The 25,510-nt window shown below is 36.0% G+C and overlaps 1 protein-coding gene across 1 annotated transcript; it reads right to left on the bottom strand.

Moving 5' to 3' along the window:
* On the bottom strand, positions 1–25,510 carry LOC144648221 (uncharacterized). Its single transcript, XM_078507837.1, has 9 exons — positions 24,977–25,510; positions 19,389–19,437; positions 16,472–16,602; positions 15,764–16,099; positions 14,529–14,881; positions 3,803–3,819; positions 3,353–3,456; positions 1,133–1,468; positions 1–552 (listed from the first exon to the last, which is right to left on the bottom strand). Exons 3-9 carry the CDS (start codon positions 16,586–16,588, stop codon positions 193–195), a joined length of 1,623 nt encoding a protein of 540 aa, XP_078363963.1. The 5' UTR covers positions 16,589–16,602; positions 19,389–19,437; positions 24,977–25,510; the 3' UTR covers positions 1–192.

The raw sequence follows: 25,510 nt of genomic DNA, 5'->3' as shown, positions 1-25,510 counted from the left end.
AATATTAAACCTCTTCAAAAGAAAGAACTGAAACAGACAACCATTCAGTAATGTTCCTGGACTTTATTTCTCAGCTGATACAGAAGTTTCAAATCTGTTGATACGAACGCTTCTAACAGCAGCAGTGTACTTTGTCTATCCTTACTATACTAAAGTTCTTCTATAAAGTCCAGTGGGTCACGTGCCACATGTTTACTGCTGAGCCTTTTTCACCTCTTCAACAAAGATTCGGGACAAGGTATATAAGCCTGATGTATACGCGTCAGCAAGCTTGTAGCCACCGTTGCACTTTCCAACCCAGAATCCAACTCGCACCTTTCCCTTGTGAATGTTATTACAGTGACCTTCAATGTGACGGTGACGGAGAAGATTGTGATTTTTGCCGGTTTGCATGTAGAGCGCACCCTCAATAGGTCCAGGAGAGCTGCACTCGGCGTCATTGAAGGTGAAATACCAACGGCTACAGCAGTGGTCACATCCACTAATCTTGAGGTTCCCAGCAAAGTAAATATGGAGGGCAGTGTCTGTAAAGTTCTTCATAAATTCGCAGTTCTAAGGAGACGATAACCAGTCATATTAATAAATCTGGTCTTTGATAATCGTTTTCGACTTGGAAAGGAGAAAAAGCGAAATAAGTTTAGTAAATGGATGAAAATATCGCAAAATTAAAAAAGTTAGAAGTGACTACAATGTTATCATCATCAGTAGTATTGGATCTCGCAATTAATATACTCAGAAAAGAAATAAATTGTTATTTCGAGACAAAACTAAGACAAGAGGACAGACTAATTTTTCTTAATAAGGTAATAATAGATATTGCTAATAGAATGCTACCCCTGTGATCTACGTAAGATGCTTGCCCGTCTTTGAGACGTGAGGAAGACAACTTAAAAAGATTGCCAAACCGAATAACTCAATGTTTAACCAAGTCGGCCACGAAAATGCTCTTCCACAGCAAAAGTAGTAATAATGGCCCTCTTTAACTAGACAAGGGCAGGGAAATCTTATCAATATGTTACCATAAAAATTACATCATTATTACAAGTTAAGGATGCAGCTTTATTATGTGCCGCTTTCTATTCTCATATGCAAGTTATTTTGATGTAGCTTCAAAGTTACATAAATCACTTGCCTTGATCAAACCTGAGTCTTTTCCGTCGCCCCCTTTCCACGCGCATTCTTTCCAGTTCATGTGCGAGGAAAGCTGAGGTGTTCCTTGACCTCCACTGTCACCTTTCTCCCCTCTCTCTCCTTTTTGGCCGGCGGGGCCCTGGACACCAGGTTCTCCCTTTGCTCCTCCCTTTCCGTCTGCTCCAGGTGGTCCCTGGGGTCCAGTCTTTCCCGGACTGCCCTGGTCTCCTTTGGCCCCGTGACATCCATCACGGCCAGGTGCCCCAGGGAAACCCGGCATGCCAGGCATACCGGGAATACCATTTTTCCCTGCTTGTCCACCTTGACATAACGAGATCTGTGACGAAAAAATGAAATACTGAAATAAGAAAGATTCTTCTTACTTTAAAGCTATTATATAAGATCGTAAGAATGGGTGGTTTTCACTGTCACGCAGCGAAAAAATATATATCCAAAACTATTGATTAAAATAAAAAAAATCAAGAATATTACAGGTTGTAGAAATCTAGTATTTAAACTACTTGTCCAAGTCTAACGTCTGTTCCATATTCCATACTCTATTATCCGTCTTAATGATTCACGCAAATTTAGAGAGCACAGTATGGAAACGCCATGTTGAAGCCCAACTGCTTGGGCTCCAACATGGCGGCCGTAAAATCAATGAAAACACCTGGCATTAAATTCTGCTACAAAAAGCTGTCAGGTCACCCTCGTGAACAAGTAAACATTCTTGCAAAACCACAACTGTTCAGATTGTTAAAAATCGCAGGATGAGGCATTTTTTTTAAGAAAACGTGACAGCCTTCTGGGGGCCATCTTTGATCTCGTGTGGCGTGAAACTCCGAAATTCAAAAGACGGCGAATTATATCGAGCTAGGTGCCCATGGGCTCCTGATCGAGCTGAAAACCTTCAACAAGATATATATTAGAGTGATTTTATTTAACCCTTGAAACAACATCTAGCAATTAGTGCTAAATAGTGAAAACTAAACAAAATAAAACAATGGAATAAGTGTCTAATAGTATCTATTTGAGTAGTAACTATTTCACGGTTGAAGTAAAATCACTCTAAGGACGTCTAATAGTCAGTGAAGAATAAAAACTCAGGGGTCTTGCCATTTTGGGTTTTCGCATTTTGATTACGTCAAGTGAAAACAAGAATAAGAAAGATAAGACTTGAGAAAACCAAATAAATAAATAAATAAAACAGAAAATACCAGCAACACCAAAAAATAGTATTTACCAAGGAAGGTTAATATCGCCTTGACGATTTTTTTAATGTTTAACAAAAAATTAAAAAAACAAAACTGACGTGGAAACATAAAATGGCAGCAATAGTAATGACTTCGATTCACACCTAGACGCTTTGTAAACAGCATCTTGTCTATGATAATTGAGAGATTGGCTGCGGTCACATCTAGACTACTAACTATAGTTAACCCTCGGACGTACAAGCAAACTCATACCCCTAGTATCGTACAAGGGGGGGGGGGAGGGGGTGGATGGAACCCCTCCCCGGAGTTTTCGTTATATTAAGGTGTAGCAAAATTATTTTGCTCTAAGAAGAAAGCCCTTAGCTTACTCTACAAGATGACATAATTTTATTTGGCTGTGACGTCATATGACGTCACGTGACGTCATTAGAGTCCGCCATCTTGGATTTCGACATTTTCTTAGACAGTCACAAAATAGTGGAAATTGATGCAAAATCAAGTTAAAATGCTTATGGAATGTAAAAATAAACAAATCTTGCACTTCTGTTTAAATAAAACTGGAAAAAATCAAGAAAATGTTAAAAATGACGATTTTTGGACAGACCTGCTTGTATTTATGACGTTACTATGGCAACATCAAATGCCATGGTCACATGGTTGACATATCAAAATTGCCGCAAAGGATGAATGAACAGCTACTGAAAGTTTCAGCATTGTAGGGTACATGCGTTTTTCAAAAAATTTTTTTTTGGGGGGAGGTGGCCACTCATTATAGTTAACTGCATTGGTGTGACCGCTTAGACGACCGAAAGCACTAACTATAGTCATGTAACTTGAGACTAACTATAGTTAAACTTTAGTTACGTCGTGGATGTGACCGCAGCCATTGTTGAGGTGTATTAGTATATTATGAACTTCTTTAATTTGCTAAGAAACAAAATATCATAGAGGTGGCTATTGTTTACAAAAACACGAGCTTACTTTGTTGTCATTGATTGGATACTTACATTGTTGGCTGTCGCTGACTCCAAACTGATCAGCACAAAAAACAGTAAACACCACATAACCAGGGAGCTCTTCATACGAGATTTCCCCATCGGTATCGTTTGGTCTGTGGACAAAGGATTCTTTTGTCATTAGATGGAATTAGTGGCCCTTTACATTGCAATGTTTCACTACTTTTTGAACTGTATAACTAAATAAATAGACGAGATGAGGCAGTGCCTGAAAAGTAGCGCTAAAACGTCACGTTTAATCCAGACCTTGAGGTCGTTGTAAAATGCTGGAAAGTTGCTTACAGGAATGCCAACAAGTTGCTAAATAAAATGTCCAAAATCCATAAAGCTGCCACCTAAATTGCTTGATAACTTTATATTACCGTTAATTAAAAGATTTATTTGTCGTTGTTCACAAATCTGATTGCTTATATCGGTCAAGGTAAATAGCTTGAAACTTACCTTTAAATAATTTGTTGCTCGCAAAAATGGACGAAATTTAAGTGACAGGTTAAATGTTTAAAAAGTTGATAAACATTCAAGAAATTTGCATAAATTATTTTTTCGATGAAATCGTTGACATTACATTTCTGTGTATCACAGTCACGGGTGCATTGTCACGGATATCAAGTGTTGATAGAACATGTAGCATATATAGCAAAATGATTACGCTGAAAAGTAATATTTTAAACTCGTGGAGACGTTTTTCGATTTTTCTGTATATTTATTTACCCGTTCTCGCGTTGATCTTGATCACTTGTACTCACATAAATGTTAAAAATAAAATATTCTATTTAAGACTAAAGTAGGGATTTTAAGACATTTGATCGCCCTGGCTTTTTAAGAAATTTGATCGCCCTGGCTTTTTAAGACATTTGAACGCTGTGGCTTTTTTTTTACACATTTGATCGCATATCTAAGCTTTTAATGCTCGTGCTTGTTTGTAATCACTCATAAAACACCTCTGATTAAATCGTTGCAAAAATTGCCTGAAAAATTAACCTGAAAAAATTCTGGCGTTTGTCCTTGTAGTAATGGCTCTTAATGTTGATCTATTAATATACTTATTAATTAAGGTATTTAGAGAATTCATGTAAGTCTGTATTAAATAAGTCTGATAAAATAGTCTTAATAAGTTAACATAATAAATGCAAAAACGGGCAAAGAACGATTTGAATGATTAGGTGATTACAAGTGATTTTTCCTGAATACTGAACGAGGGAGGAGGCTGGAGGCCGCACTATAACAGATATATTTGTATTTATTTGGTCAGGGAAAAATCATGTAATTTTGGAACTGATGCCTGTGGCAACCATGAAGGCGTTTGAATTATGTTTTTCAAATAATGGCTCTTAAACACGTTATTCCTTGTAAGGGGTCTTGAAAAGAATTGATTGTTTAATGGTACTACCGCAACCTTAGTCTAGATCAGTTTTCTCATTTAGAAGCCATGAAAACCGTTACTGGTTTAGTAAAACCAGCTTTTTAACAACCATCCATAAGTTGACGAGCAGCAAATTTAGTGTAATACTGACAACTGTAAAATTAGGCTATCTTTTTTGTGTGTCTTTAATTGCTGTATCTTATTAAGCTAAATGATACTGTTTCAAAACATAGATGAATATTCTACCGAGACTCGTACAGTAAATTGAAGTTATTTCAGTGATGAGATTTAAGTAAAAACAACTGAAATAAATTCAAAATTAATCTTTTTTGAAAGTGGACGCTGGATGCCGCTACCATAATTAATAGTTTTGTATTTATTTGGTTAACTCAGGGAAATTTGGAAGTCAGGGAAATTTTGTAAACTGATGATGCTTGCTGTTGCAACCATGAGGAAGATTGAATTATATTTTTAAACTAACGAATCTAACACATGTGTTTTCTTGTAAGGGTTTAATATTTAAAAAGGATTTATTGTTAAACACTTGTTCTACTGAAACATTAGTTGATCAGTTTACTCAGTTAGAAGCCACCAAAAACCATGTTAACTGGATTTAGTCCCATTTTGAATTTTTTAATTATTAGAATGCCTTGCTGGATTAGTAAAACCGACTTTACAAAAACCGTTCATAAGTTAATAAGCGGAGAATTTAGTTTAAGACAATTGTAAAATTAGGCTATCTTTGTTTTTGTAACTTTAATTTCTCAGTGTCTAGTCGAAAGATAAATGATATTGTTTCGAAACATAACTTGATGAATGTTCTAGCGAGACACGTACGAAGAAACTCAGCGCCTATATCTTCTGAATTGAAAACTGAATAGCTAAACGGGCAAGGGAGTAAAAGCCAGTGTTGAATCAAACATTAAAACAAAGAAAATATACCAAAAAAATAAAACTTACATCTTCAGCTTGTAAAATCCTTTCGTGTCGCTGTTCAGAACTAAAATGAACTGCTCTTAGTCAAGCAAATTGACATTTTTGATTTTCTTTTTGATTTGTCCCGTTTGTTGATTTAAGGTCTGGTCAGAAAACGTTTGTGAAACAGCATACATATTAAATTGCCATTTTCATTCTAGCATTCATTCGCTGTCATTCGATTCATTTGCTAAAACTATTTGCTTTCTCTGCTTTTTGTTTAATGGAGTAGCGGCTAATATTTCTGCGTTTGATCAGACGTATTTTCACGAAAGGGTGTGAGTCGCAAGTTGTTCCTATTTTTAAATGCAATTGGCCACTATAGTTTTTCTAAGCAGGGCGACAAAATTTATGCAGCAAAACTACAGATAAATGACAAGAACTGCTTTACTATTAAAATAGAGAACTCAAGTCTAAAAAAACAACAGTCTACTTGTGTGCCTTTGTTTGAAGAGAGTCAAAATACGGACTCTGGACATTCTAATACTATCCTTTGCTTGACTGCTGCGAATTCCAAATTACAGTGAAACCGGGAGAACCGTGAACGTCTAAAACTATTTCTGGAATGTTTATTGTCTTGCAACCAATTAATGAGATGCGAAATGAAACTCTTAGCTGTTTACCTCAACAACCCGCACGAGTTATTAGCTGAAAGGTTTAGATTTGTCACGAAAGAACGAGTTGGCTTTGTCTTCAACGATAAATCCTCAGTTTTACCGCTAACAAATACTGAAATTGTTTTTACTTTTCCAATTCAGAGCGTAAAGGGACTTTAAATTAATTGTTAGGAAGGAGAATGTAAAACTAGAGCAGGAGAGAGAGAGGGGGAGTGGCAATATAATGGAACACTTTTATCTAAATTATTCAATGAAGATCCATGTCCGAAAACAGATAAGTAAAAATTAAAAAATGAAATGAAAAACATCAAATATGTATTAAATAAGTAAACATACCTAATGCACAAAAACGCTTTGAATGAATTAGGTGACTACAAGTGAGTCACCTTAAGGTGATGCCCTAGAAATAGAACTGCTCATAGATTTCCAACCAAACTTTGCCAGTTGGTTGTTTACCTTAAGGGAAGTTAAATTTTGAAATAAAAAAGAGGGGTCACCGTATTCGTTTAGGAGCAGGAAGACCTTGTATTTTCCATATAATTATTTATATTTTCTTTGCGAGTAATGCTGAAAGTGCACGTTTTCGGTGATTATGTATTATTCTGCCATAGAAATTGATCTGTATTCATTTTATAGAAAGAATTTGATCGCTACTTTCGAACTAAGAGAAAAAAATACTAGGTCACCGAACTCGTTTACGAGAAAACGACGATTTCTTTCTCTCGCGAGCCAAGCCGCATAGAAAAAAGCCGCCATTTTGTTTATGTGCGCGCGCTAATTACGCGTAAAATTCTGCGCAGTAAGGATGCGCAATGCAATACTAGCGAATCACCTTAATAAGTTTTCCTGAAATTAATTAGTTTTCCTGAATACTCGAATACTAGTCGAAGTTATTTCAGCGATGAGTTAATTTTTGGAAGTGGAAGCTGGAGATGGCTACCATAACTAATATTTTTGTATTTATTTTTTGTCAGGAGAAAGTCAGGGAATTTTGAAAACTGATGATGCCTGATGTTGCAACCCTGAGGAAGTCTCACAAACGTGTTTTCTCGTATAAGGGATTTTAAAAACGATTGATTTTCTAAAACTTGTAATATACTGAAACATTACTTGATCAGTTTCCTCATTTAATTTTAGAAGCCATGAAAACCACGTTAACAGGATTTAGTCTCATTTTGAATTTATAGATTATTGAAATGCCTTAATGGTTTAGTAAAACCGACTTTTCAAAAATCATCCATTAGTTGATGAGAGGAGAATTCAGTATAATACGTATTGACAACTGTAAAATTAGGTTATCTTAAGTTTGTTTTTGTACATTTTATTTCTCTGTCTAGTCGAAAGATAAATGATATTATTTCAAAACATAAATGAATGTTCTAGCGAGTCTCGTACGAAGAAACTCAGCGCCTGTATCTTCTGAATGAAAATTTAAATACGCTTAACGGGCAAGGGAATAAAAACCAGTGTTGGATCTAACATTACAACGAAAAATACAATCCAAAAAGCAAAGTAATACTTACGTCTTCAGCTTGCAAATTCGTTTCGTGCCACTGTTCCGAATTAAAATGAATTGCTCTTAGTGAAGCAAATTGACCTTTTTGATTTGTTTTTAACCTCGTTCCGTTTATTGATTTAAAGTTCTCGTAAAAACATGTTTTTGAAACATAATACATATTCAATTGTTATTTTCCTTCTAGCATTCGTTTGCTGTCATTTACTTTCTAAAATGTTTGCTCTCTCTCCTTTTCGTTAAATGAAATAGCAGCTTATATTTCTGCATTTGCTCAGTCTTTTATTTACAAATGAATGTGAGTCGCAAGTTGTTCCTATTATTTTTTGAATGCAGTTAGACACTATAGTTTTTCTAAGCGGGAGCGATGATCATGAGTTAAACTTTGAAAGTGGAAGCTGGAAGCCGCTACCGACCATAACTTATACTTTTGTATTTATTTGGTCAGTTAAAAGTCATGGAATTTTGCAAACTGATGATTCCTGATGTTGCAACCGTGATGCGCAAGTCCCACACATTTATCTTTTTTTGTAAGGGTATTTAAGAACGATTGATTTTTAACACTTGTATCACTGAAAGATTAGTAGATCAGTTTCCTCATTTAATTTTAGAAGCCATGAAAACCACGTTAACAGAATTGAGTCTCATTTTGAATTTATAGATTATTGAAATGCCTTAATGGTTTAGTAAAACCGACTTGTCAAAAACCATTCATTAGTTGATGAGAGGAGAATTCAGTCTAATACGTATTGACAACTGTAAAATTAGGTTATCTTTGTTTTTGTGACTTTAATTGCTCTGTCTAGTCGAAATCTAAATGATATTATTTCCAAACATAAATGAATGTTCTAGCGAGACTCGTACGATGAAACTCAGCGCCTGAGTTTTCTTAATGGAACCTAAATACACTAAACGGGCAAGGGAGTAAAACCCAGTGTTGAATCAAACATTAAAACGAAGAAAATATACCAAAAAAATAAAACTTACATCTTCAGCTTGTAAAATCCTTTCGTGTCGCTGTTCAGAACTAAAATGAACTGCTCTTAGTCAAGCAAATTGACATTTTTGATTTTCTTTTTGATTTGTCCCGTTTGTTGATTTAAGGTCTGGTCAGAACACGTTTGTGAAAAAGCATACATATTAAATTGTTATTTTCATTTTAGCATTCATTCGCCGTCATTCGATTCATTTGCTAAAACTATTTGCTTTCTCTGCTTTTTGTTTAATGGAGTAGCGGCTTATATTTCTGCGTTTGCTCAGTCTTATTTTCACGAATGGGTGTGAGTCGCAAGTTGTTCCTATTTTTGAATGCAATTGGACACTATAGTTTTTCTAAGCGGGGCGACAAAATTCATGCAGCAAAAAATTCAGATAAATGACAAGAACTACTTAATAGAGAACTCAAGTCTAAAAAAAAAAAAAAGTCTACTTGTGTGCCTTTGTTTGAAGAGAGTCAAAATACGGACTCTGGACATTCTAATACTATCCTTTGGTTGACTGCGTGAATTCCAAATTACAATGAAACCGGGAGAACCGTGAACGTCTAAAACTATTTCTGGAATGTTTATTTTATTGCAACCAATCAATGAGATGCGAAATGAAACTCTTAGCTGTTTACCGCAACAACCCGTACGAGTAATTAGCTGAAAGGTTTAGATTTGTCACGAAAGAACGAGTTGGCTTTGTCTTCAACGATACATCCTCAGTTTTACCGCTAACAAATACTGAAATTGTTTTTACTTTTCCAATTCAGAGCGTAAAGGGACTTTAAAATAATTGTTAGGAAGGAGAATGTAAAACTAGAGCAGGAGAGAGAGAGGGGGAGTGGCAATATAATGGAACACTTTTATCTAAATTATTCAATGAAGATCCATGTCCGAAAACAGATAAGTAAAAATTAAAAAATGAAATGAAAAACATCAAATATGTATTAAATAAGTAAACATACCTAATGCACAAAAACGCTTTGAATGAATTAGGTGACTACAAGTGAGTCACCTTAATAAGTTTTCCTGAAATTAATTAGTTTTCCTGAAGACTCGAATAATAGTCGAAGTTATTTCAGCGATGAGTTAATTTTTGGAAGTGGAAGCTGGAGATGGCTACCATAACTAATATTTTTGTATTTATTTTTTGTCAGGAGAAAGTCAGGGAATTTTGAAAACTGATGATGCCTGATGTTGCAACCATGAGAAAGTCTCACCAACGTGTTTTCCTGTAAGGGATTTTAAAAACGATTGATTTTCTAAAACTTGTACTACAGAAACATTGGTTGATCAGTTTTCTCATTTAGAAGCTCATTTTGAATTTATAGATTATTGAAATGCCTTAATGGTTTAGTAAAACCGACTTTTCAAAAATCATCCATTAGTTGATGAGAGGAGAATTCAGTATAATACGTATTGACAACTGTAAAATTAGGTTATCTTAAGTTTGTTTTTGTGCATTTTATTTCTTGGGTCTAGTCGAAAGATAAATGATATTATTTCAAAACATAAATGAATGTTCTAGCGAGTCTCGTACGAAGAAACTCAGCGCCTGTATCTTCTGAATGAAAATTTAAATACGCTTAACGGGCAAGGGAATAAAAACCAGTGTTGGATCTAACATTACAACAAAAAATACAATCCAAAAAACAAAGTAATACTTACGTCTTCAGCTTGCAAATTCGTTTCGTGCCACTGTTCCGAATTAAAATGAATTGCTCTTAGTGAAGCAAATTGACCTTTTTGATTTGTTTTTAACCTCGTTCCGTTTATTGATTTAAAGTTCTCGTAAGAACATGTTTTTGAAACAGAAAACATATTTAATTGTTATTTTCATTCTAGCATTCGTTTGCTGTCATTTACTTTCTAAAATGTTTGCTCTCTCTCCTTTTCGTTAAATGAAATAGCAGCTTATATTTCTGCATTTGCTCAGTCTTTTTTTTTTCACTAATGGATGTGAGTCGCAAGTTGTTCCTATTTTTGAATGCAGTTAGACACTATAGTTTTTCTAAGCGGGAGCGATGATCATGAGTTAAACTTTGAAAGTGGAAGCTGGAAGCCGCTACCAATACTTATATTAATTATTTTTTGTATTTATTTGGTCAGGTAGAAGTCAGGGAATTTTGCAAAGTGATGATGCCTGATGTTGCAACCATGATGAGAAAGTCCCACACATTTGTTTTCTCGTATAAGGGATTTTAAAAACGATTGATTTTTTTAACACTTGTACTACTGAAACATTAGTAGATCAGTTTCCTCATTTAGAAGCTATGAAAACCACGTTAACAGGATTTAGACCCATTTTGAATTTAGATTTTTTTAAATGCCTTACTGGTTTAGTAAAACCGACTTTTCAAAAACCGTTCATAAGTTAATGAGCGGAGAATTTAGTTTAATACGTATTGACAACTGTTTAATCAGGCTATCTTTGTTTTTTGTGTATTTAATTTCTCTGCCTAGTCGAAAGATAAATGATATTGTTTAAGAACATAAATGAATGTTCTAGCGAGTCTCGTACGAAGAAACTCAGCGCCTGTATCTTCTGAATGGAAATAAAAGTGAATACGCTTAACGGGCAAGTGAAAAAAAAACAAGTGTTGAATCTAACATTAAAATGAAGAAAAGAATCCAAAAAGATAAATTAAAACTTACATCTTCAGCTTGTAAAGTCCTTTCGTGCCACTGTTCAAAAGTAAAATAAACTGCTGTCAAGTAAATTGACCTTTTTGATTTGTTTTTAACCTCGCCCCGGTTATTGATTTAAGATTCTCGTAAGAACACGTTTGTGAAACAGCATACATATTAAATTGTTATTCTAGCATTTTTTTGCTGTCATCCATTTGTTAAAACTGTTTGCTTTCATTGCTTTTTGTTTAAAGGAATAACGGCTTATATTTCCACATTTCCCAAGCTCACATGTTGTTCCTATTTTTGAATGTAATTGCAAACATTTACTATAGTTTTCTAAGCGGGACGACAAAATGCATGCAATCAAAAATCGAAATCAATGACAAGAAATGCTAAATAAAACGCCCATATCTCTATAAAACCAACAGTTTTCGCTCGTGCACTTTTGTTTGAAGAGCGTCAAAGTAAGGACTCTTGATCTTCTAATGTTATCCTATGTTTGCCTCCTGTGGATTATAAATTGCAGTGAAACCGGGAGAACCGGGATCATCTAAAACTATTTGTGGTATGTTTATTGTTTCGCGAACCGATCACTGAGAAGCAAAATGACTCTAATAGATGTTTACCGCAACAAATGGCACGAGTTATTCACTGGAAGTTTTTGATAAGTCACGAAATAACAAGTCGTTTTTTTCTTCCACGATAAATCCTCAGTTTTCCCGTTAACAAATACTGAATATTTTATTCTTTTTTTAATTCGCGCTTAAAGGGACTGTGCAATAATTATTAGGGAGAGGATTGTATAACGAGAGCAGGGGAAGGGAGGGGGAGGGGCACTATCTAAATTATTCAATAAAAAGATCTAGAAAGGGTTCACATGTTATCTTATTTTTAACGAACTCACTCGTTTATTTTTTCCTGCTGTGGAAAATATATGGAAAGTAATGCAGAGGGCGTTGCAGGTGGTTATGTCAAGTTTCAAATTATTTAAACTTTCATCAGTCCGGTGCATGTTCTGCCTTCTTTTCAAGCTGGTTTGTATAAAAACGCATGAACCGCTATCTCAGCTGCTCCAAAAAAGCAGTTGCCTTTTAACGATCGCGAGCTCTCAAGCAAACTTTATATGTTAACGAAGTACAAAATGGAAAGTGTTTCCAAATCAACTTTTTCTGACTTCGCCGGTTACTGACACCATACAGCTCAGGGTCATATTCGCCATCTATTGCCACTTCTTCTAGCTAGTCAGATGAAAATATTACAAGCTTTTTTTTTTTTTTGTTTTCCATAGCTTTTCCTTCTTCTTCTAGCTATTTGTGTTTAATCAGGTCAACATTCTTTTGAATGCCTTTTGTTATAGCATGAAAGTCTCAGTTATACCGGTACTGGCAAGGCAGCCCTGTATGTAATTTGCACATCCTGTCACTGAAGAGGCTTCCATCATGTTTTACCATCATTCTTTTGATAGTTTCAGATTTTACAGTGGGGGGGGGGGGGTGGTTTAGAAGGGAGCGTACCTTAGTCATTAACTTTAACAAGGAGGGGTGGGGGACAAGATGTTATGTCAGCCTTTTTACATTGTATTGTACTTTTTTATAACTCCCCTCCTTATAAGTACTGCGTGGTTCCTTATGCATAAGCAAAGAATAACTATTAACAACAATATTTTACTAAAGGCACGGCTAGACATGCGCGTCGGAAGGCAGAACTGTACTTTTTTATTTATTTTTTTTTACAGTCAATATAGCTCAAGTGTCCTTATCAAGGGTGAATTAATGAATTCATTAAAAGAAATGGAACTTCATTCTTTGCTTCGATATTCCATTCTTGAAGTACATATTTGAATTTTTAAACGAAGACTCGGCGTGCATGCACTAGAGAATTTGAAAACGAGTCCCTCATTTGCTTAAAAACAAACCTTTGGTCAACGATATTTTTTCAGATTCTTTTCTGCTGGTAGCATGTCTATGCCTCTTCAGTGCACCAAAATATTTCCCTCTCTTTTGGTATTATAAGGGGGTTGAAAAAAGCGAGTGGCGAACGAAATGATGAGAAAACACTGTGTGACATTCTGACTGTTGATGGGTTGCAACCTCATTTAAGTCGCTTGTAGCTAGTCTGCGTCGAAGACAGTCTTAATCGCCGGTATATCGAGGATTTTGAACATTTTCGGACTGCAACGCTAGCTACGTGTAGCCAAACTGCAACAATCAAATCAACAGGGTGTCTATGGATTATGTCCAGTGCTTAGAATTTTGCAATCAGAAATCCAAAGATAGATCGCACACCGTGAAATGGACTAAAATTGAAGACCTCCGAAGATTCAAAATCTTCAAGTTCCAGAAGTGAATCAAAAGCTTGAGTATCAAGTAAGGATGTCAGCGGAAGGAAAGGAAGAGAAATCTTGGCTCGTGCAAAGGGAAGTTTTACACTCGCGTGAAGCGATTAGTGGTGAATACTAAATGTGAGTTTTCAGGTGATCGGATTTTGAGCCCAGTCTAAGTATGTTCTTAAAACATCAAGATTAATAGAAAAATTTCCGATGACATGATAACTGATCTGTTGATTGGATCACCATATAGGAGCATAAATATTCGACGAATAAAGCTGTACATATCACAGCTGTATTGTGTATACTTGGGCTGTATTGTAAAGATCGTGAACTTGTTGAGCGTGAGAAAGTTTGGAGAGAGGGGAATCTTGTCCGAGGCCTTCATTTTTTTACTTGCACAGAGAGTACTGTTCCAAGCGTGGCTTTATTGAGTCAATATTTTGATGGCGAGTGTTAATGTTTGAGTTTTGAGTGATCGAGTTTATTTAAAACTATTATACTGAAAATAGACCCTTCACACTCAAGTGGTAGTTTTTCTGTTTTCCAAAGCGCAGCATGCAGTGAGACATCAAGAACATCAAGAGGAAACTGCAACCTTACAGCTGTTTAGTAATGTTCGTGAACTTTATTTCTGAACTGATACAGATGTTTCTAATTGGTTGATAAGAACGCTTCTAACAACAGCAGTGCAGTTTTCTATCCTTACTACACTAAAGTTTATCTAGAAAGCCCAGTGGATCACGTGCACGTGATTACTGCTGAGCTTTTGGAACTTCTTCGATGAAGATCCGGGACATTGTACTCCAGCCTGTGTAAGCGTTAGCAAGCTTCTCGCCAGTGGTACACTTTCCAACCCAGAATCCCACTCGCACCTTTCCCTTGTGAATGTTATTACAGTGACCTTCAATATGGCGGTGACGGTTATGGTCGTGGTTCTTGCCGGATTGTAAGTAAAACGCACCGTCAATGGACCCAGGAGAGCTGCACTCAGCGCCATTGAAGGTAAAATACCAACGGTCACAGCAGCCGTCACATCCATAAATCCTGAGGTTACCAGCAAAGTAAACGTGGAGGGCAGTGTATGTGAAGTTCTTCATGAATTCACAGTTCTACAGAGATAATTATCAGTAATAAATCAGGTTATAGCTAATCATTTCGGACGAGGAAGGCAGGAAGGACAAATTCAGAAAAAGGATGTAGCTTCGAAAAAGTAAAGAAATTCATAAATGACATCAATTTGGAAAAGTTCTTATATGGTCGCATAATTAACGAACGTTACTACAATGAAATATCGAATTTTAACTTGCATTCATACATTTATAAAAAAAAAAAAAACACTAGCCATGGTATATTGCAATTCCTGAGTTTTGATTGGATTACAGGCCGTGGTATGTATATGAGCTCATATACCATGGACCGCAAATATGGAATTTTTAATACAACAATCATTCCACACGCACGTGTTGGATATGAGATAGTTATAGCCAACTCATATCCAACGCGCGCTCATGAAAAAATTGTTGAATATACACCGTGAGCGTATTCCGTTTTTTATGCAACTTCTGCTGGACAAGGAATATTCGTCATTATCTCCCCTGCATTAGACACAGTAGAGTGACACTTTCCTTTCAGACCTTGGAGAAAGAATAGTCGGCTGGAAATCATGTCAATAAGGAAATGACTCGACATTGTTACTGGAATACTATTGTCCATCCAGATAAAAACCTTTTCATTTTTGAGTTAAGAAAATCCTGCCAAATCAAAGTACTAAACTTAGGACCTTTTGGTCGGTACAATGTAATCCCATGATTATAGAAGCAATAGTGCTCCAACTGAGTAGAAAAAGACAAGAAAACCTTGCAAATGTCACCGTGATCACTGTATCATTATCACAAGCTCATGATTTTATACACTCCGCCGTCGACTGGTTACCATTTTAATAAGGTGATTCATAGCGTTGAACTACTGGCAAACTGATTTTCATAACTTACCTGGATCACACCTGAGTCTTTGCCGTCGCCCTTTTTCCATGTGCATTCTTTCCAGTTCATGTGCGAGGAAAGCTGAGGTATTCCTGGAGTTCCAATGTCACCTTTCTCCCCTCTCTCTCCTTTTTGGCCGGCGGGGCCCTGGACACCAGGTCCTCCCTTTGCTCCTTTCTTTCCTTCTGCACCAGGTGGTCCCTGGGGTCCAGTCTTTCCCGGACTGCCCTGGTCTCCTTTGGCCCCCTCACGTCCATCACGGCCAGGTGCCCCAGGGGAACCCGGCATGCCATGCATACCGGGAATACCATTTGTGCCTGGTTGTCCACCATAACATAACGAGACCTGTGTCGAGAGATGAGAAAATTAAATAAGAAAAAATCATTTAAAGCTATCAGTATGAGAAAGAATAAGAGGAAGGTAAATAGCAACAACAACAAAAACAGGAAATTTGCATATATATCATACTAAGTGTTTAACGAAATCTCAACTCAGCTTATTCAAAAGAATTTAATATAAGAATATATGGCCATTAAAACATAAAATGGCAGCACTAGTAACAGATGTATATTTAGGCATTTTGTCATAAATCATGTTGTCTTCGTTGATAATTTAGACTGGAAAAATTGTGGTGTATATTATAAATTTTATTTAAAATCTTCCCACTTTTCAACAAACAATATGAGGTAGCTACTGTTCATCAAATCACAAGCTTACTTTGTTGTTACTTGGTTTGTTGCTGACATTGTTGGCCGTCGCTGGAACCAAAGTGATCAGCACAAAAAGCAGTACACACCACATGATCAGTGAGCTCTCCATACGAGATTTTCCCATTGGTACTGTTTGGTCTGTGGATACAGCAAATTAAAAATGAGTCATTGACACTTGCAGTACAGTCCATACACTTTGTGTAATTAGATTATTTTGTTATTGGAAAGATTAATTGTACGTTTATATTGCAATGTTTCCCTTCTTTTTCGGACTGCTTAATTACATAGATGAGATTAACAAAATAGACGAGGCAATGTCTTAAAGTAGCGCTGAAATGTCGTGTTAATTCCAGGCCTTGAGGCTTGGTCCTCAATACTGGCGGGTTAACGAATTAAACTGTGACTTTTTTTTTAATTCCATTCACGTTTTTCCTGTTCAATCTTGGTACGCGTAGCAATACAGAAAGAGATGCTGACGGGATCCCATATTAATTTTCTAAAGATGGAGCATCAATGTAGTTGTTTAACTGCATTTCTTTCCGAAAACTTTGTCACGAATGGAGTATCGAGTTATTATTTTTTTCTCAGCGCGCGAGCGGGCAAGATGAACCGAATCCTGCAATCTGATTGGTTCCGGGAGCGGGCGGAATTTTCCGATCTTGACCGCGGTCAACGAAACGGGATGCATCCCCGTGCGAAATGTTTTTTCAGCGCGAGTCGAACGAACACATGAAAGTTTTGCTCTCCAAAATCGAAATAGCTGTTCATCAACCGTTGTAAATTTGAAAGAACTAAAAAGCAGTGGAATTAAAGGCCTCAAAGTTCTTCAAAATGCGAGTATTTTTTTTTTCTCGACAAAATTGAATTGTAGTTTACCGTTCGTATTTTGCCGTTGTTTGTGCATGCATTTCACAATGATTTTCACCGATTTTTAGACTTCCTCTAAGAGTTTAACTGCCTTGTTTATCCGTCACTTTTCACTAAAAACAGAGCACTATCTGCCATCATTCAAGGAAATGAGATTCTTTGATCAAAAACGGACAAATTAATTATTACAATATTGTGCCGTACGTAGACACTACGCATTTCATTCAGTTTGGCACTGTTTATCAGAATAAAATTCTGCTAGTAGTCATTGCAGAGATTTTTTAATTTGTTCAATACAAGTGTGAATAGCTTGTAAAACTGTTTTTCAGTCAAAGAGTATTTTTGAGTCAAGAGAAATAGGATTAACACCCTAGGCCTAGCTACGAGCAAAGTTTATTTCAAGACTTTTCAAAACATTTATCGGCAAGTTTTGTGTCTTATGTGTGCTACCTATATTTATGATTTTTTGCTTTTCTTGCAGTGTAAATTAAATATGCTGAACCGTTCTTGAGTATGGCTCATTTTAAACGAAGCTACTTTATTCCGAAATAAATAGCAAACAGCATTCTTCACTCTTGCTCGTCGATCGAGTCGGACTCAAATTAAATCAAATCCGCGCGTATACAAACAAAGATTTTGCGACGCATTTTTTCTCGGTTTCTTTTCCAAACAAATTAAAGTAGGAAAAAAATAAAAACGTTATTTGCCGGCCGGGAGGTCCGTATTGGGAAAAACTGTGCCCGAGGTCTTGAGTACGGCCCTTGCAATATTAAACCTACTTATAAAACTTGCAGAGAAGGAAAATTAGACAAGAAGGAAATTATGTTCCTAAAAAATATTTGTTAACTTACTATAACAAGGCCAAATTGGCACCTTTTCAGCTTGAAAGAATAGTCGATAAAGTGTCTTCCTCCCCTAGGTTTACTGCACCCGTAGCGACTGAACGAAAATGATACTTCGGCAATGTATTTGAATATTTTATCTTAATTTATTTTTGAACATGTTGAAGTTTCGCGTTAATACACGTTTAAACTGATTACGTGCAAAGTGTTGAAATACGTCAAGCATTTTCATTGGTCAGATTATTTCTGAATTGACCAATGGCAATTAAGAGACTGACATGTTATTTCACTTTCTTCTATTTTCATGCAAAATGAATTTTAGAAATGCCTACGTGTCGTCAGCCAAAATACATAATTTGCAAAATGCCTAAAAACTATGAGTCAACATTTCTTCTTTTCAGTCTACAGAGACGTTTAAAACACAACCAAAAATAATTTAATATCAGTATTAGATCATTGCCTGCAAATTTTACAAATGTCTCAATTCTTGTTTTAGGCGCCATGATGTTTTGTTCTTTAATAACTGGCCTAGAAGACACCGTACTTGAACACATTTTTCTCATACTTAGCCTCAAGACATTTACACACGTTGGCTTGGCTGGTCAGTGAAACAAATCAAAACCATAGGCAAAGTAAACGAGAGAACGAGTGGTTCTTTTAAAACTAAAACACTTACAACATCAGATAGTATACAGTCTTCTCTTGTCGCTGTAACGAGTTTCTCGTTCAAATAACTAAAATTTATGAGAGAGCGCATCAACAGACAAGAAGGTCTACTGGTCATACAGATAGAAAGTAAGCAATGAAGAAAAGGATCACACGAATGGAGTATTGAATACTGCGCCTGACAATGTCTATGGGCTTTGCAAGATTAAACCTACTTGTAAAATTTACCAGAAAAGGAAAATTAAGGAAGAAGAAAGTCATGTTTCCTTAAATCGTTTGTTAACTTACTAGAGTAAGGCAAAATTCCTACCTTTTCAGTGTGAAAGATTACTAGTCGATAAAGTGCCTTTCTTCCTTAACTTAACTGCACCAACTTAACTTGTTAAAAAAACCAATATGATGAGTAGAGAATTTAGTACAATAATGACATCTTGAAAATCTGGTAATATCAGTTTTTCTTTGCTTTGCCTACTCAAAATCTAAGCGGTTGTGTTTCAAAATGAAAATGAATATTCTACCGAGACTCGTAAAGTAAATTGAATCACTTACCTTTGAAGTAACTCAGCGCCTGTATCGTCTGAATGGAAAAATGAACACGCTAAACGGGGAAGGAGATAAAAACGAGTGTCAATTTGTATGTACATATTTTAGCGCTTTTACTATATCTACACATGTAATTTTATTCAAAAACCTAACTTGAAAATGACCGTCGAACGGTCGAAACGTCGTTATAGCGTTCAATTTTATTATACAATCAACTTCAAAAAACTTGTTGATTCGAAACGAAGAAAAGAATCCAAAAAGTAATAAAACTTACATCTTTTGCTTGTACAATCCTTTCGTGTCTCTGTTCAGAACTGTAATCAACTACTTTTTTCTTAGGCAAGCAAACTTTTTTGCTTTGTTTGTTGATTTTAGGTTCCCGTTAGAACAAGTTTGTGAAACAACATGCATTTCATTTGTTTTTGTTTTTTTTATTATTCTAACAAGCAATGCTATTGGCAAGAACTGTTTGCTTTCCTCTGGTTTTTGTCCAACAGAAAAACAACCCATATTTCCGCGTTTGCACAATCCTTTTCTTCAACAATGGGTGAATCAAATACTGTTCCTATTTTCTTTATTTAAATTACACACTTTATTTTTTTTTCTGAGCGGGACGATAAAATTCCTGTTTTGTTGAAACAAATAAAAATCATTAGCAGAGTATACGAGGAAACGAGTGCTCGTTTAAAAACTAAAACGCTAAGATGGGGCGTCTGACTGAACAAGTTTATGAAACAGCGTATCGGTAAGACAAGAAGACTTATTGGTCATACAGTTAGAATGAAACCAATAAAGAAAGAGCTAATTTTTTCCTTTCTCAAAAGCCTGTTTAGAGTTAAAAAAAATTAGAGCAGCATTTATGTTATAAGAACTTCTAAAAATTATCCAGATTACCGGATTGTAAATAATGTTTCTTATTTTTTAATGTTGAAAACAAACATTCGATTTAACACTGAAGTAAAAGGTTTTTAGTCGCGGGAAAAAAAGTCTCGATTGTTAAACATTTGTACTTCTGGAGCAGTAGAAGCGAAGCTTTCCCATTTTTTTTTAGAACCTTTGAAAACTGCGTTTGCGGGATTTTAGACCTATTTTGAGTAATTTACCGATATTTTTAGTTGTTGAATAAAACCGACTCTTGAAAAATCATTCACAATAATTATGATAAGGGGAGTATTTAGTACAATACAGACAACTTAAAATTTTGACTATATCAGTTTTTTCTTTCCTTTACCTAGTCGAAATCTAAGCAGTAGTGTTTCAAAATGAAAATGAATAATATTCTACCGAGACTCGTAAAGTAAATTGAATCACTTACCTTTGAAGTAACTCAGCGCCTGTATCGTCTGAATAGAAAAATGAACACGCTAAACGGAGAAGGAGATAAATCGAGTGTTACTCCAACATTAAAACGAAGAAAATAATCTAAAAAAATGATAAAACTTACATCTTCGACTTCTACAATCCTTTCGTGTCGCTGCTCAGAACTGAAATGAACCACTTTTTTTCTTAGGCAAGCAAACTTTTTTGCCTTGTTTTTTTAGGTTCCCGTAAGAACAAGTTTGTGAAACAGTATACATATTAATTGTTTGTGTTTTTTTTTTTTTTAATCCAACAAGTAATACTATTGGCTAGAACTGTTTGCTTTCCTCTACTTTTTGTCCAATGGAATAACAGCTTATATTCTTGTATTTGCTCAGTCTTTTAAATCATGAATGACTGTGAGTCACAAGTTTCTAGTTTTGAGAGCAGTTGCACAGTATTATTTTTTTTACACGCTGGACGATAAAATTTAATTCTGCAATAAAATAAAATCAGAGAAATAGCATGTGCACGAACCGTTTAATATAGTCTCTAAAAATAACTCGTGCGTCTTTGTTCGAAAAAGGTCAATATCTTCTGTTTGGCTGCTGTGAATTAATTCTAAAATGAATTAAATTTTTGCTGAATTAAGAATATATATGATTAAGTATTATATGAGGTGGTTATCAAGTTAGCAAAATCTGAGCGAAGCGCAGTTCTTGATGTAAAAGATGAATCTAGACGACTGTTTGATTATACAAGTGCAATATCTTTCTCCCTAATCTGGGTTAAAATGTACACGTACACTCTGTATTATCACGATATTTTGGTCTAAATCATCTTTTTTATATTTACTACACATTTTGGTCTAAAGTAATGCTCTGCATAAGAATCACGGTGTGTCCTTTGAGCTTGTTATAAGGCTTATGTTACATTGTTTTCCACTAAAAAAATCACTCTTCTAAAGTTAGTCCTTGTAGTTGAAAGATCGATAGGGGTTTATCAGAGTCACTCGCTAAACGAACTCGATAAAGCATGAACATGATTTATTAAACCTATATCGTGGATGATCGAAAAAAAAAAATGTCATTGAAGTGTACGAGTATTTGATGAAATTAACTTGAGCCAGACTAACTTGTTTGACGGAAAACAATAAAACATTAAACCTAGCCATGCAGAGCCGGAAAGAGATTGTCACATGAACATGAACGTGAATTGCCTCTTATCATTGAAATATCATAAAAATCTGAGCTGCTAAATTAGTCAAGATTAACGAAATAGTTCAAACTTACGCAAAGGGGTGTCTGGAAATTTATTACTTCTTGTTTTCTGAATTTTTCAAGCAACGTCATTTTAAGGTGCGCGCAATAACGGATGCTACTAAAAGTGGTAACGGGGAGCCGGGAACCGGGAACGAACGGGAACCGGGAACCGGAGTCTGGGAACGAGTGTACAGCGGTAATCCGTAAAAGAATTCAAAATGGCGGACGAAAACACAGAAAAGGGACTGGGAACTAGTGTTCGAATTCGATCGTTGGAGCAAGTCGACTTTTCGTGTGTTTTTGTTCGCTATGAAGGACTCATGAAGGTGCTGTTTAGGCGGAATTTTGGGACGAGTTGCAAGGTAGGTGAAGAATCATTAATATTTTCCTGGAGTTGTAAATATTTTTCCCCGATTGTTACATCCATAAAGTTTCATCGTGTGCAATCTGGGGAAGGTAGACAACCTGTTTTTTTGGTAGACCTTTTTAGAAGTTCGCTGATCATGACGCAGCAATACTACGCGTACCAAACCAACTGTTCCACGAACAACCAAAATTTCTTTATAGGCAGTCGGTTCTTTTCTTTTCCTGGGCTAAGCTCTGTTCATGTGATACATCGTGGCGCACTGTGTATAATTTGCGCCGACGAAATGCCGAAGGCTGAAGACTAACTTTCATTACGAAAATAATCGAATGTGGAATGTTCCATGCATTCTGGTGGATTAACCTAACTTTTATCCGCCGTGCATCTAAAATGCATGCTGATATCAGCTGCTGTTATTAGGCAACAATAATTATGAAAACTGCAGGAAATTTTTGGAGTATTTATTTCATGATAAAGGAAATAGAGAACTTCTGTCACAAGGTTGTAAACCTCATGTCAGCAGGACATGCAACTGTGTATAAGAAATTATTTAGACAGTTTGGCAATGGGAAAATTTGCGCGTTCTTATACTATGGCAAGTGCAATTGTGAACCACATTGAATCTTAAAGAATGCTTAGTTAACACAAAAGTTCAAGCACAATTCCTCACTTGGAAATCACCAATTTGCTTGTTGAAATACTTTTACAATGTAAATTTTTACCTTGTGGCCAGTAATAGAAAAGACAAAACTCCTAACGAGTCCCATGCATTAATGTCTGAAAATTTCTAACACCCCTCCCCAAACCACCAGTCGCTAATGCTCGGTTTCCATAATTATGGAAACCGAGGTTAACTCAGGCTTGATGGGCCACTGGGCACACACTCAGACTGTGATACCGTAACCCCTATTGCAATCACGATACACAACGATCATGTACTTCTCACAACAGATTGTGTATTTTGCGTGCTTCATCATTGATTTTCAAACATGGCATAGTATCTTGGACTTTGCATGAAGATTTGTTCCATTGGTGAAAAGAAAATAACTATTTGGTGATGGCTGTTCACCAGTTTATTGTATGCTGTTATATTTCAGCACACTGATCATAGCTGTATTTCATTTTTGCAGGTCTGGCAGTTGACTAAAGGACAGACAACAAATAGAGACCAGTGTTTACCTACTGTAAAATGAAAATAAAATTGAAATTCTTTTCTTCTCATTCTGTCTGCTGATCATTTTGTGTTTTGTACAAGTGACTGGGGGATGTTCTTTCCAGCCCACACCTCTTGACAGCCTCGTGCAAAGCTTAGTGTGTTGTATTACGGTATATTTCTGTGTCATAGTTTGTTTTGGTGAATCTGTAAATGAATTCCAAACACTATGTGTTTTGTACAAACTATCAGTAGGACAGCACAACACATCATTTGTAAGCAGTTTGTTATTTATGGCACGCAACCAGTTTTATTTTTCGCAATGATATGAATTCGGAATGAATGCATGCAGTTGGGGAATGACATATACAGAAAATCAATATTCACAACATTGCAAGGTTGTCTTTATTTCAATGTCCATCCTAACACTCGGTGGATGTTGCAAAAAGGTAAATTAGTGTAATTATACACCCCTTTAATAGCACATGTTAAATTTAAATTTTTCCTTTTATGAAATACTGTACCATGTGTACGAAGAAAAAGTGATTTTCAGGGACAATGATGTACACTGTATTATACTGAATAGCAATTTGGAAATGCTACAAATATTCAGTGTTGCCTACAAAAATTGTTTGGTTCAAAAGCAAAATAAAAGTCACCATTCATATTAATATCTAACAACCTACAAATGCCAGAAAAAATTGTTTTTAAGTCAAGAGATAGATGTACTTGGGAACTTTGTTAACGAGAGTGGGACAATGCATAAACATGACTAGCACGCATTCCACGCAACAATTTACGAACGTATGATCGATCGGATAACAAACCAAGCCAATACATATCTGCTAATGTTACGCAACGCATAGGTTACATCCTGTCAAATGAAACCAATCCCGCAACTGTAGTGGAAAATACAGCATATTGACTTACCCTACTATTCGACTGCATCAATAAAACATAATTTGATTTTCGAAATGAGCTATTTCGAAGCTATTGATCAGCGTGCAAACTCCTTGCTCCCACAGCCGTCCTTTGCGTTGCGTTGTGTGTAAATGTGGATTCGAACACTGGCCTTGCTTGAAAGATTCCTTCTAGAAAGAAATAAACATTCGAATTCTTCTTATATACCTCGGCACGTCCACAAGTTCGCAAATGTCTGCGTTCGTCCGCCACGATCGGTGAACCAAAAGGCGGCTTCGGACCTTCCCATTGGCTGAAAGGCCAGATGGCCCTGTCCTAATATATTGGGATAATCTGGACTGGTAACACTAAGCATTTACCTTCATCAGTAAGCTACATTTTACTAAGTTTCTGTGTTTTTCGTCCGCCATTTTGAACTCTTATACGGATTACCGCTGTACACTCGTTCCCAGACTCCCGTTCCCGGTTCCCGGTCGTTCCTGGTTCCCCGTTACCACTTTTAGTAGCATCCCGCAATAAAAGCCTTTTTCTCTGTCTCTAAAACTGCACCGTACTTTAGTTGCATGCATCTAAGTTTTAACACTAAATCATCTACCTTTGAATGAACTCAGCGTCTGTGTCGTCAGGCGGGAACAGAAAGCTAAACGGAGGAACAAAAAGAATTATGAATGTTAGATTTAACATCAAGGCCAGAAAAGAAATCAAAAATAAGATAAAAGAACAGCAAACTTACATCGTTACTTCTTCAAGCTAAAAAAATACATCTCAACTGCACACTGTTCCTCTATTTGTTTAGTGAGGTTCTCGTCAGAACAAGTTTGTGAAAACAACAAACATATGTACACAACGCAATATCTATTTTTTTTCTAACAAGCAATATTATTCGCTATCTACATTGTACAGTTTGTTTAGTCGTCGATTTGTCCAATAGGATGAAGCCTTTTATTCTTGTCACGTCAGTTACTGCTGCTATGCAATATTCAAACAAACCAAAGCCATCCTCAACAATGACTTCCTGTTGCGAAAGAAAAAAAAATAATCGTGTCCTGGATTATGAAAAAAGGCTAGTTTCTAAAACCTAAGGCTCAAGTAAATAATCTTTGGAACATTACTAGATAATTGTTTAATT

The sequence above is a fragment of the Oculina patagonica genome, chromosome 4 (assembly GCF_052425735.1).
Source record: "Oculina patagonica isolate OP01 chromosome 4, crgOcupat, whole genome shotgun sequence".
In the NCBI taxonomy this organism is placed as follows: Eukaryota; Metazoa; Cnidaria; class Anthozoa; order Scleractinia; family Oculinidae; genus Oculina; species Oculina patagonica.
The sequence above is the reverse complement of the archived record's forward strand: the minus strand, read 5'-3'. Positions and strand labels throughout refer to the sequence as shown.